The sequence below is a fragment of the Buteo buteo genome, chromosome 10 (genome assembly GCF_964188355.1).
Source record: "Buteo buteo chromosome 10, bButBut1.hap1.1, whole genome shotgun sequence".
Lineage (NCBI taxonomy): Eukaryota > Metazoa > Chordata > Aves > Accipitriformes > Accipitridae > Buteo > Buteo buteo.
This window is the reverse complement of record NC_134180.1, coordinates 23,892,964-23,906,703: the sequence shown is the minus strand read 5'-3', so window position 1 is coordinate 23,906,703 and position 13,740 is coordinate 23,892,964. Positions and strand designations below refer to the sequence as shown.

The 13,740-nt window shown below is 35.4% G+C and overlaps 1 protein-coding gene across 4 annotated transcripts in view; it reads right to left on the bottom strand.

Moving 5' to 3' along the window:
* Nucleotides 1–13,740, bottom strand: part of DPYD (dihydropyrimidine dehydrogenase) — a 371,706-nt gene that overhangs the window by 336,274 nt on the left and 21,692 nt on the right. For all 4 annotated transcript variants that reach the window (XR_012652042.1, XM_075038929.1, XM_075038930.1 and 1 more), the window contains exon 2: nt 13,468–13,578. Coding sequence is in view for 3 of the 4 variants with exons in the window: in XM_075038929.1 (XP_074895030.1) it covers nt 13,468–13,578 (111 nt within the window). In the remaining variant the exon portion in view is untranslated. The remainder of the gene's footprint in view (nt 1–13,467; nt 13,579–13,740) is intronic.

Below are 13,740 nucleotides of genomic sequence, written 5' to 3'. Positions count from 1 at the left end.
ATCGTTGAGAAATAGAATGTAAATAATATTTCTTATGCAATTAAAATTTGTGTTAAATTCACCCAACTCTTAAATAGTTACTGTGTATGCACTATTGGCTGAGATTCTTTGGCTTTTTACACTCTTGCAAAGTTGCTTCTGAAAGCTTTACACTAAAGAAAAGATAGCAGGTAGCCTCTATATTGTCTAGGACAGGAAAAATGGTCCAAGAATTGTCAAAAATGCAGTGGAATTATAAAGGAAGTGAAGTTTGCTCCTAAAGCTTATAGATCCAATCTTCAAAGATTTTCAGTATCTATTATTTCTAATGACTTCAGATATGACAGAGGTGAAAGCGAAGCTTCCCCCCCACCCTCATTTCTTTTAAAACAAAAGTTTGCTGGACTCAATCTTCAAAAGTAGAAACAAATGCTCATTAAGTTCATACTTTACAAAGTATTGATGATTCAGCATTAGCTAAACTGAGTTTCAAGAAGACAGATACCAACTCAGTTTCCCTGACAGTCCTTTTTTATTTCACAGCAATGAAAGACTCCTTCCAACAGCCAATGGCAACTTCTGAGAAAGAAAAGTCTTTTTAATTTTGGGATGGAAATAATGCTTATCCAAGGGACTGAAACTTTAAGTGTATTAGGAGTCCTGGAAGGGGAGTCAAGAAATAGAAATGCTAAAGCAAAAGATAACCACATAAATTAGCTAAGGACCAACCTGTGATGAGGCCCACAGAATGGATAAAATGTTCAGTTAACATGTGTCTTTCTGAAGGGCATCAAAATCAGTATTATTACTTGGGAATTTTTTATTCAGCCTCAAAGTTTGATGTCTGCATAGCACAGTATCAGTAGCGAGTGAAAAGAAGGTGCATCAGAGCACATACCTTAAAAAGTATTTAATAGCAGTCTACATCTCTCAGCTACAAATTGTTACACAGTAAAGAGAAACCACAAACAATCAACATAGGTAAATGAAGGACAGAAAATAATATTCAGGTACATAATCCCCATTTATTAACCTCAGTCACAAAGAAATGTTTATAGAAATTAATGGGCAAAGTAAGGGTACATAGAGTTGGTTGGAGAACACAGCAGAACCCATAGATGATACAAGTCACCATAAAACAAACACAGGCATTGCAAAGGCAAGCACTTAAATTCAAAAATGCCTAAAAAAGGTTTGCTGTTTCAAAACTTGATTTGGCCCCTTCCCACATATGCAGCAAAGCACCAGTTTTAATGACATGATCATATGCTATTTTAGACAGAAGTGCTGCCTGACTCAGAAGACAAAACAGAGAGCACTCACCTAATCAATAGTCTTTCAACATTTGTGCTCAGGGTGTAGTCTTATTTACTGCACACTATTCAAAACCTTATTTGAAGGCAGAACTATTTTTCCCCATGAACATTTCAATGACATCACTACAATATCTGAAGTGATATAAAAGCAATTTATTCTACATACTATGAATATCCCTTTTTAACAGGTAGGAACTGGCACAGAAAGACAATCCAATAACTGAGCATGCTATGTCAGACACCTATGGTCCAAAACATTGAAGTATATAGGAGACTGGAAGTGATAACTTGGATGATCAGTTACTCTCTTGCTTTCACATTCAGATTTTCTCATCCAGTTGATGGAATGATCACCCTCTGATCAGCTGGTATTTCTAAATCATCTTCTCTCTTAATTCCAGCCACTAAGCCCCTAGTCATTCTTATCCTCAGCCCTTGGCTGTACAGCCTCCTAATTGCACTACTAAATTTATTCTTACCTTTTATTTTATTCTAAACTTCAGTGTCACACTGTTCTTTATGATGTTCTAGTTCCTTCTGTATTGACAGTGCCTGTCGACTTTCTTATAACATGCTCCTAATATTTATGTCAACCTCATTAATGAAAATATTAAATGGTATGAATCTGAAGATTGATCCTTCAGTCCTCTTTTTAAGCACTACTCACTCTCATTTCCTTTCTAGCCAGTCCCTTATCAATTTACTATTCTAACCTAAGCAGATGATAGTTCATTAATAATTGGAAAAAAAAAAAAAAATCTTGTCAGTGTGTCATGATCTATCCCTAACAATAAAGCCCAATATGTCTTATTCCATCTTATATTTACCTTAACGCATTTAATAAATCTTTGCTTCAACATTTGTTTCCAAAGTTTTACATGCTGCTGATATGACACTGACGGAGTTATAGCTGCCCATCAATTCTCCATCTTTTAACATACAGAAACTGCGTCGGCTATTCTTTAATCAAGTACCATAACATACAGCTTGCTTTACTCTTAGACCTGTAATTTCACATGTCAATTTTTCCATGATACTTTTACGGACATTTTTCTGTCCCTTTGAGTTCAGAGATTAGACCCTCCATTTTTCCTTCTGGCCTGTCTGGGGTAAATTCCATTTCTGCACTTGTCTGCCCATTAGCCACCTCTTGTTTTACTCCCATTTTACTGAAACTAGGACAACGATTTACAAAGGTTTTTTGACAATACCTAGGATGTTTAATCCTATCTTCACACTCACTTTCCTTGTTCTTTTTTTTCTTTTAACTTAGATACCTTAACAACCTTTTACTATTTGTTTTATATAGCTGAATAATCTTTTACTATTTGTTTTCATTTCTTTCACCAAGTGTGACTTGACTTTTGAAAGCTCTCACTTCTCCCTCTGTACTTCCTGCAAAGTTTGCGATGGGCAAACCATCAATCCCATTTTTTTCAATTCATTGTGGGTTATCCTCATACTCTTAATACTCTTTTTGAAGCTGTTTTCCAGTTTAGTCTAAAACTCTTCTTTACAAGTTGGGATGCAAACTCCAAATAACTTTTGTATATTTCAATTAATAACAATCTCCTCTAAATTCATGTCTTTGAGCTGTTTAGTTCAGTTCAGAGATCTAAACAGTTTTCTTAACTTCTGAGTTTGTCTTATAAAATACTAAAATAAATGTTGGTAATTCTTCTATAGAATTTAATATAAATTAACTAAAAAAAAAAAAAAGCTTGATGAACATTAGAATAGAATCGAATCTTTAAGTTTGGAAAAGACCTCTAAGATCATCAAGTCCAACCGTCAACCCAACACCACCATGCCCAATAAACCATGTCCTGAAGTGCCACGTCAACACGTTTTTTGACATTTGTTACATTCTGTGATTATCTATTCTATGACTTACCCCATTTGCTAAGTTTAAGGCTGAAGTCCATTCAGCTTGATACCTGAATTAGTAAGGGTTGATACTATTTAAAATTTTGTTAGCGTTTCTGACTTAATGACCGTTACTAACAAAGTCTGTCAGTTATCACACCAAAGAATACATGCACCCTACCATTATCAGGACCTGTGGTTTTCCAGGCTGTATATAGAAAGTCAAACTGTCTTACAATGACTTACCTCTCTGAAAGCATTACAATCAATTCCAAGTATAGATAGTTGTGAGGTTAACAGAATGAGGACAGTGAACTTCAGAAAATATAATTTCAATAGGCTCAGGTTGGTATGTCTTCTGAAAGATATACTGATCAGTAAAGGAAAGGAGAGAGGGCAAACCAGAAATGCACAAAGGGAAACTATTCCCGAGTAAAGGAAAACAAACAAACAAACAAACCCCACACCACTTAACAGACCTTTATGATCATACCATGTCTCCCCCATGGCCTGGAAATCAAAATCACAAAAACGGGGAAACTATGACACATACCTAAGTATATAAATTTCTACAGCACAAGCACTATAGGAATAAAATCAGAAAGCTAAGGCATCAAGCAAATTTCAATTAGCAAGGAAGAGAAAACATAATAAGAAAATAGTCCTATATACATGAGAAGTAAGATGAAAATAAAAAGAAGTACAGGTTATATACAGGAAAGGAGAGCAAATAACAAATGATGCAGAGTGAACTGAATTATTTACAGCCTTCCCTGCTCTCTTTATGAAGATGGCATGGTATAGCCATAACTATTACTAAAAGTATTATTTTTAGCAAGAACAGGGGATTGCAGGCTTAGCTATGAGAAAAAGAGGTTTGGGAATTATTTTTTTTAATCAGACAGATGCAGTTCATATATCACTGAGTTATCAAGGAACTAACAGAAGCAATGCATGGATCACTGTCAATTGCACCCAAAGACTCTGAGGGCTTAGGGTTCCAAAAGGCCAGAAGAGACAGATATAATGCTTCCCTTTAAAAAAAAAGGGAGTGAAAATAGCAATTGTAGCCCCTAGAAGAGAAAATTAAGTACATTTATGAAAAATTATAATGTGATATAAAAAAAGCCAACGTGGGCATGTAAAAACAAAGTTAAATCAATCTTATTTTCTGTCTTTAAGAGGATGAATGGACTCATGAATAAGTGGCAGATGTGACAAATCTCGAATAAACTTTTTTTATAAGTATTCCACACCACATTTTCATAAGCCAATTAAAAATTTAGTCTAGATAAAACAAATATCCAGTGAGTGCATAAACAAATATTCAGTAAGTGCATTCTCCTTACTGAAGAACAACCCCTAGTTTGTTTTCTATCACTGAAAAAGGAACTGAATCAAGATGCTTCATGATTCATCCAGGACCCCAGTGACTTGGATAGCTGAAAAAGAAGAACGTACTAATGGTTTCAACCAACATCATGTTTGGTAGAATAAGGGAAACAGGGAAGAGGAGATATTAAACATTTTAAAAGGCAAGATAAGAATTTAAAAATCAAGACAAACTGAAGGGTCAGAATTTAGGCCATAAATTGAATACAAGAGAATCCAACACTCTTGCAGAAGGAACAGCACATCGTGGGATAGTTCAGTGCATGAGGCAAATAAATTATTTCATTCTACTTGGTGCTAGCTAGGTCCCAGCTGAAAAATTGGGTAATTTATCATCATCACAATTAGAGAAAGATGCAGAAAATGAAAATCCAAAGAAAAGCACCAAAATAACATTATCAGAAAACATGACCAGCAAAGAAGAGTTGAAGGAAAATAGAGAACTGGAAGGATATCTAACAGGAATCTTCTAATATAACAGATTTTATACAAAAAAGGGAACAATCATTAAGTGTTCTTCAAGTAGGAGGAGAAGGACAACAGTTTGATCTTCAACAAATAAAATAGAGTATATTTTAGGAAAAACTTGCTGTTGCATTGATTAAACACTAAGAAGAATGAGAAGCCTCCAACATCATATGCCTTTAGAAGTGGGTTATTCAACTATCTGTGAAGAAATGTCTAGCTATATTTCATCCTGTCCCAATCCAGAAATTCTCTCACTATCCCTCCCAAACCTACATTTTTATGATTCTATGATTAGATTGATTTCTATTTACAGCCATAGCCTAATTTAAACCTGCTGTGTGGAGACTCTATGGCATATTCTCAGTACACTAGAAACTAGTTTATTACCCTTCCCTAAAGTGATTTTGATCCATAAAGGTACGGTTTTACCCTTGCTGTCTTTTTATTGTCTGTTGCATTATTAACGTAAAATGCTTTACCTTTAAGTTTGTCATTCCTGAATAGCGCATATCCTTTAAAGCAGCTATACAGATAGTCACTTAGATGCTTCTTAATTTGTTTACTTGATTTAGCAATGTTAATACCATTCCTCTCACATCGTACATGAACAAGAAATCTTCAACTTATTTTTTTAAAGGAAAATACAAAAAGACATGAATTACAACTTGACAATTTTCAAATGGAATGCATGTGGTAGGATCTTTAGCTCTATAGAAAACCTCTTCCACGTCAGCTAGCAATTAAGCAACAGGAGGTTGTTGTCCTGCTTCAATATTACAGGGGAACAGAAAGTTTTGCTGGGCGATTGTTCCAGATACTTGCTGATGAAACAGGACTGACTGGAGATGGAAGAACTGACTGCAGAAAGCACGTACATATAGCTTTCTGAAGACAGCTGGAACTGCTGGAACAGGCACACAGCCAGAAAGACTAAGAGGGAATATGCCTCAACGTGGCAACACAACAGTTCCAGAGGATGGACCAGTTCCCATTTCATCAATATGAAGCACACATGCTACAAAGAAGGTTCTTGTACCAAGGAGTATCTAGCATCTTTGCAGACTGAAGAATCCCAAAAACATTATTTCTGATTATCAATACTGGATGGGATACTATGTTTGTTTTCAACACTATATTCAAACAATGTATCAGTTCATAAAACAACAAAAAAATCATTATGAAAGTCTCAAATCATTCCTGAGATGCACCACCAAAAATTTAGGAGGTCCTGAAATGAGGACACTAATGTAAGCAAAGAATACTGAATATTGTAAGCAAAGGAGCAGTGAGTGATGAGGCATTTAACTGCTCTCCACCTGAAGACTGTACATCGTGATAAAAACACAACAGGTTTTCAAAGCTTCTGGACAGTTCTGTTGCACCAACATACTTTTTTAATCCCCAGCCTGTTACACATCCTTGGTTCAAAGCATGAGGATGCTAGTGGTTTTTTTAAATATAATGTTATCAGGATTGGTTAAAAGATCAAAACCAAGCTTTTCTGCCAGACTTTTTCATTCATACTTAAATCAAGTCATTTTTTGATATCCATATATGACTGATTTTTTAATATGCATAAAAGAATTGATGGACTGGTATGTGGAAAATTTTTGTCCAAATATACGGCAAAGTTGCAGACAAACCACAAGCAGGGTCTTGTAATGAACACTTCGGTGCAACTTGATATTGGACAGTGCTATCAGCCCTGCTTAAAATACAGCATTCAGCAAGCTATACTACTTCCTTCACACTAAAATTGGTCTCTCAGCTCCTTTTACTTCTAGTGAGCAGATGTCTTCCAGGGTTTAGACACTATAAATAGATCTGAAGTGAGTAATTACTAACAGGCTAACAATGGCACAGGTTTCTCCAAGAAGGAATGTTCAAGCACTTACAATTTCTCAACCTAATGCTCATGATCATTTTTAATTTTATAGATTTCTAAACAGAACAGAGATGGGACTTTCGCTACACAAGAAGAAAGTCTACGAGAGGAAAGGAAAGAGTGAAAGAGCAGTATTGGTTTCAGTATAGGCAATGGCTTACAAAAGAAAAAAAAGTGGAAGTACAGGGGCTGAAAAAAGAGAAGCTAGTCTTCTTGTTATTTATTCTGTTTTCCAATATACCAACACAAGAAGGCACCTTTATCTCCATCCAGTAACCACAGGGAAGTGCACATATAGAAATCAACATCTAAAAGAATATAAGCCTAAGCACAAAATGAAAGTTAACAGTGAAGATTGTTTCTGGTCCTATCTCTACACTCAGGTTTAATGAAGGGGAATGAGTTGATCAGACTTATCTAGAATTCAGCATTTGCGGCAGACAAGCACTTCTGATTTTGTCATTTACTTATGTGTAAAACCAAACAATTTGCAACTCTGAGACAATTCGGTTTTGAAATCGTTAAGTTCAGAAATACATCTGGAACTGAAAATCTTTGGTAAGTGCTGCTCTGTAAGAAGTGGAATCATCCAGCATCAAATCTGAAGGACACCAAAACTGAAGAAGTCTGAAGAGAGGAAGTTAAGAGGTCAGAGGTGGTTTTGCATAGCACTCCAGAAGAGCCACAAGGTAGGAAGGAACCTTTTGCAGAAGTCTAAGAAAGGATTTGGCATAACTTGCCATCAGCTAGTATTTAGAATTTGATACACAGAAAATGTGCATAAAAGCACTAATTTGTAGTAGTCAGGCAAGTTAGGACCTATTGAGATATTCCAATGAAAATACCTTAATACATTGAAACTAAAATAAAACAGAAAATTCAAGGATTATAATATGCATTTCTTAGAGCAAGTATAAGTGATATCATATATAAACATGTAAACCACTTTATTCCAGTAAAATGGTTATAAATGCCAGCATATGGTATCAATACGAGAAAATGAGGAGTAATTAGTTAATCTAAAAAATGCATGAGTAGGAATTTGCTAAATGATTAAACTGGTACATTTTAGAATGTGTATTAATATTTAATTATTGACACTACGAGAAAAGAGAAAATCTCTTGATGTTACTTCTCAGCTCTTTCTGATACTCAGTAACTCATGTAATATTCATATGAATAGTTTGTGCATATACAGTCAATCACTAGTTAAATAAAAGAATAATTCTCAAATTCCCTAATCACCTCAATAGATCCTAATGCAATATTTTCCACATTTGGGAATCAGAGCGTTTTATTTAAGAAATCAGTCTGGCCATGATGAATACAGTGCAGCCCGAGCAGACATCAGTTCAAAGAATCAGATGTCAAAGTGCTCCCTCTAATGTCCCTTAATCATCACACCAATTAGTGGTTGAATAGTGATGTGATTAAAAAGACTGCTGCTATCCTATACCTATTCAGACTAGTAGAATTCTACATATGTTCTACCAATTAATGTTTGAATAGAGCAGCGATTAGAGACACATCTGCCATTGTATATCCATTCAGAAAGGAGCTAAACTTGCATATTCATATGCAATGAAGACAAAAATAAATATTTGCAAAGGTAAACTATACGTTTAGATTATAAAGATAATTGAGTTGATTTCCTCTAATGGGTGTTCTCTATTTTACAATATTTGGGATTATTTTTTATTTATAAATATATAATCTTTCATCAATACATGTCTAGAAATGGCCAAATGATTCACTGAAAAAGCATTTATTCATTAAGGTTCCTGATTTCAGGCCTTGGGTGAACTGGTTTCATATCTACTTGTTTGCAGTTTGCACTATTTCTGCTTCAACCCAGTTATTTGTGAACTGCTACCTTGATTATTCTGTAACTGTGATACATGATAGGGCACAAAAATCACGTGGCATTTTTCCATCTCACTGGAAGGCAATACTTAGAGTAACAAACTGATTACAGCTGAGAAAGAATCATCTTATTTACAGGTTTTTCTATGCAGGCTTGGAGATTTGTACACCAAGAGGTACTTACAAACCTTTTTAAATAAGAATTCCTTTTTCTGGATGTTCATATATAGCAGTGACAGCCACAGAACTACTATCAAAGCAAAAAGCAGTTTGAAGTTCTAGCAAACTCTTATTACTACTGTTTTAAGGGAGTAACCTTGTCCTCTGAATTTAAAGAGCAATGTGATCTGTTACACCTTGCAATGAAGTGCAGATCTCGCTCTCCACCATTAGCACAGAGCAATCTGGTAGTTGCACCTTAATGTTGCAAAGAAAAAGACAAGGTGAAGAATTTGGTTCTCTCTAATGGCTGGAAAGAACTATAGAACAGTTAAAGACTCTTGCCCAAAAGTGATGCCCCTGCAAAAAAACAGCTGAGCTTAAAAATTATTTTTTTCAAGGAAGAGAGGCTCTTGTACAATGCTGATCGGGCTTAGCAAATGTAAGGACAAAGAACAATGCTACCACTGCCAGAAAATCAATACTGTTACAGGCTATGGCAATTAACTACAAACCAATTTAAACCTCATTTCCTTTTCACCTTTCTTGTCTTGTTGAAATACTTCCAACTCTTCCATCTGGAGCAATTATTATTATCATTTCTAAATGCAGAAACTGAAGAATGTCTGAATACATAGGTGGGTTTATATCACCTTCTCACGTATCCTTAGTAGGTACCTCCAAGGTTTCATTACAAAAAAAGGCTGGATACAATATCCTACTGAATTCTCCAGTGACAAGTGAATTTGTAAAAATTCCAGAGGTGAATTTCATTAAAACGACAAACCCGCATGTTTACAAGGTAAAAGCAGAACTTGTCCCATAATGCTTAGAAACCCTATTCATAAAGCAAAGAATTCAGTATGCTGGATGCAACGCAAATGCACACAATGTGTGCCGATCTAGTTCATGATTTAAATATCAGCAAGCATAAAATACATACAGAAATGGAATTATAGAGAATTGGAAACCATAAATCAAAACATAGATCAGATGTCTAAAGAATCCTGAAGTACCTAGAAAACCCCTGAAATCAAAGTCCTCACAGCTTCCACAGTTCATTCCTTTGCTTTAGTTTTATCTGTAAATTGATGACCTAATGTGATCTAAATTTTGCTTCCTTCTCCAAGATTTATTATTAGTATAGCTATCTCAAAACTCTTCTACTTTTAATTTCTTCTGACCGACAGAAACCTTTGTTTCCCCAGACAGACTAGTGGCATCTGTTTATACCACCTTTCAGGACGACTCGGAAGAAACCAGAGTGTTGATGCTTAGGTTTAGCACTGTTACTGAGGGTGATTTAGTAATAGTTTACGTACTGTGATATAAATCTCTGAGTTAAAATTTCTGAAGGAAAAGCGACTGATCTTGTACCTACAGCTATAAATCATTTTTACATCAAAATTCGGTTGCTAGCACAGAAAATAAACAGCAGCACTCATTGAAAGCATAATTGAACCTTCCTTTAGGAGAATGCTTTTCTAATGATGAGGAAAGATATTGACACTCAGTTTCCACTTCAGAACTCATTTAATGGGCAACCCAAAGTGTCTCAGAGCAGGCTAGGAGTTAAAATTTCACTTGTGTAATTATTCTGAGGAAATATGTAAGTCTGCCATCTGGAAGTGTATTAGACATTACAAAGTCACTGTATGCATGCCTCAGCAGATGCAGCTTTTGTTCAGAGTTTTGAGGGCTGTTAATTTAATTAGTTTTGTATTTTCATACTCCCACCTTCCCTCCAACAGTAATTCTGCAAAGGCAGCATCAGTACAGCTTTAAAAGAATCCAAAGCTAAAAGCCAAATTCAGGTTTCGAGGAAATGCAAACAAGTATACTTCCTATGGACTTCAAATAGAGCTTGACCTGTTTAATAGCCAGCCTAAATGTTACTGCCAATGGCTTTTTAGATCGTAACAAAAAGTTGTGCTCAATGTATCCTTTCGCACATTAGCTTTCTTATTTTAAGAAGGCTAGGAAAGGATTCTATCACTTCGTTTTCTTTGTTTATTAAAATCACTCAACAACAATGACCTGCAGAATGTAAAAAGTCTCTCATTTTTTCCTAACGCCTTTAATGTAAGGGGATGCCAGACAAATGTTTGGGTTTGATGTTTTTAGTTTTGTAGGGCTTTTTCCGACAGAATAGTAAGTTGTGCGGTAAATCTTGCACAGTAAAAGTAAGCTACATATTTCTGAGTAAAGAAAAGTTTGACAGTTCTAAAAACTAGGACCATTACTGGCCTAAAAATAAGGACTACCCCTTTACAGTTTCTTCCAGCATTTTACATTTCTTATCATGACTTTCAAACTAAATAATGTGACATTTCTACCAAATAATTCATAACATACAGTACAATAACTATCTGTGATGAAGGTGTGTACATGTACAGATACACCTATTTGCTTATCTCTAACCTTTAACCCTCTAAGTTGCAACACATGAGCAGATCTCAGTGCAGGGTCTTAACGGCACAGATCTCCATGCAGTAATGCAGAACTATAAAACCAAGTTGTTTATTAGATTGTAAACCCATGCCAAAACATCATCCTGCAATATTTGACAATGTTCAGAATTTCTTTCAAATGAAAATCCAGCCAAGGCACACAACCTAGCGATGAACCCAAAATCGGTGCTGTTTGCACAGCCCAAGAAGCTCAGACCTTGGGGATCCAAGAACATTTGGGACACCATGAAGCACGCACACACAGCTAAAAGCAGGAACATGGGAAGAGAGACAATTTCTAGGAAGCTTTCTAGGAAAAACTTTCACAATTAACAGCAAACCCTTCAAATAGCAAACATTTTACAAATAAACTGAATAGAAAAATCAAACAAGGCTGATATGAGGAAAAGCTCAGAGACAACCAAAAGTGAAAAAGCCTAGTAGCTTTAGAAAATGTGTGTTAACACACCCACTAGAAAGATACATATGTGTACGCTATAGTTTGATGTTTAACTAACTAGTATAATTTACATTGGAACAGCTAATCAGGTTACTACACAGATACCTAGCTGCCCTGCTGCATGGATACCTGAGCTTCCTAATAAACACTTTCTGAAAACGGAGGAGTTTACAGCCCAGTATTGATTTCAGGTCACCTGAAAACATAACAGTGTAAACTGCAGCTGTCCAGGAGCCACTTGCTGAGCAGCTCAACCACCTGTACAACAGGAAAAAATAGTTGTGGGCAATAACTGCATCAGACATCCCAAAATAATCATCCCTGTTCACAAACAGAAGCTTTTCATGTACATTAGTTTCCAGTTATTATAACAATGTCTAAGCCAATAAATAAGAAAATAGGAATATTAGCTATAGTAAGAGAGAGATTCTTATAATCAATGCTATAAAATGGTAAACTATACTAGAGTATGATGAAATGCTAAGGATGCCCTGGGTTGCTCCTCCCAGAAAATATTTGTTGGTCTTACTGGATTTCATGATTTCGAGAAACTGAGGAACTTTGTGGGGTTTTTGTTTTGGTTTGTGTTTTGTTGGATTTGGGGTTTTTTTTAATTATAAACGAGTATCAACTATCAAACCTGAATTTTCCTACTTAGTGAGAGAAGGTGTTTTGATAACACTATGAAAATACACCATAACATTATACCCATAAAGGAAATAGTTTGCAGATGTAGAAGTAGTACTCCACCTAAAACTCTTCTAAATTTACAGGATTATCTAAGAGAATCTGTAGGACGACAGTAAAAACACTACAAACCTTCTAATCAGACAAGAGATCAAAGAGACAACTAAGTCTATAGGATTAGTCAAATATCACATTGAGACTAGGAATTTATATACCTAGAGAGAAAACGATGATATCTAATGGCAGAAATACTGAAGAATATAGTCTATAATGAAAAAATATTTGTTCTAAAACGACCTATTTCCTGAAAAATACAATGCACAAAATTTAAAATCCAGAGCCATGTTTTAATCTAATCTTTATGTATTTATATGTAACATATAAATATGGTCATGTATATATAGTCCATATATAGATAGCTCTATATATACTTATATATGTACATAAAATAGGTACATGTGATGGGTTCCCCTATTTCTGTACTGAAATAAAATGACCTTTAAAAGTCTCAGAAAGGATAGTGAAGTGCTGCTCTACCCAGTGTTACTCTTGGAAAACAGAAAGAAAAGGAGCAAGTGGCAGAAGAGGCAGCTGACGCTGGCTACCCAGGGACAGCAAGAGGCTCTAAGAGGCTCGGGAGGTGGTGAGCCAGCTGTGATATTGCTTGATACTTGAAACGGATCAGACTCCATAACAAAAGGGGAAAAAGTTGCATCAAAGGCTTACTAAATCACCAAAAAGGAAAAAAGTATGGCATGTACTGGGTTCTGAAGAGTACATAGCTGATCACAAAGTAACTTTGTATCTACAGGAACAGAACTAGGGGCCAAATTTCGCTACTGAACAACACAGGAAATTCAAATTTTAATTTTTCACACAACTGAGATTTCAGCCTCAATGATTTATTGCATGTTCCAGATGCAATAATAAACATGCACTTACCGAACAGCTTTTGTCAGAATTCCTTTTCCATTGCTTCTTGATTTGTTTCTTTGCTGCAGTTGAATGAAGAGTTGCATGTGTCTGTTTTCGGGGATTTAAAGCCAGAATGTTCTGTAGAAAGAGAACAGGAAATTTTAAAATATAGATAAAATTTCCCAAAAATTTCAAAGTCTCTTAAATCACACCTCACACACCTATTTACAGTGCTAAGCAAAAACAAAACACAATTACTCAACATTATATCCCAGCTTCATACTAATTTGTTTAGATTTG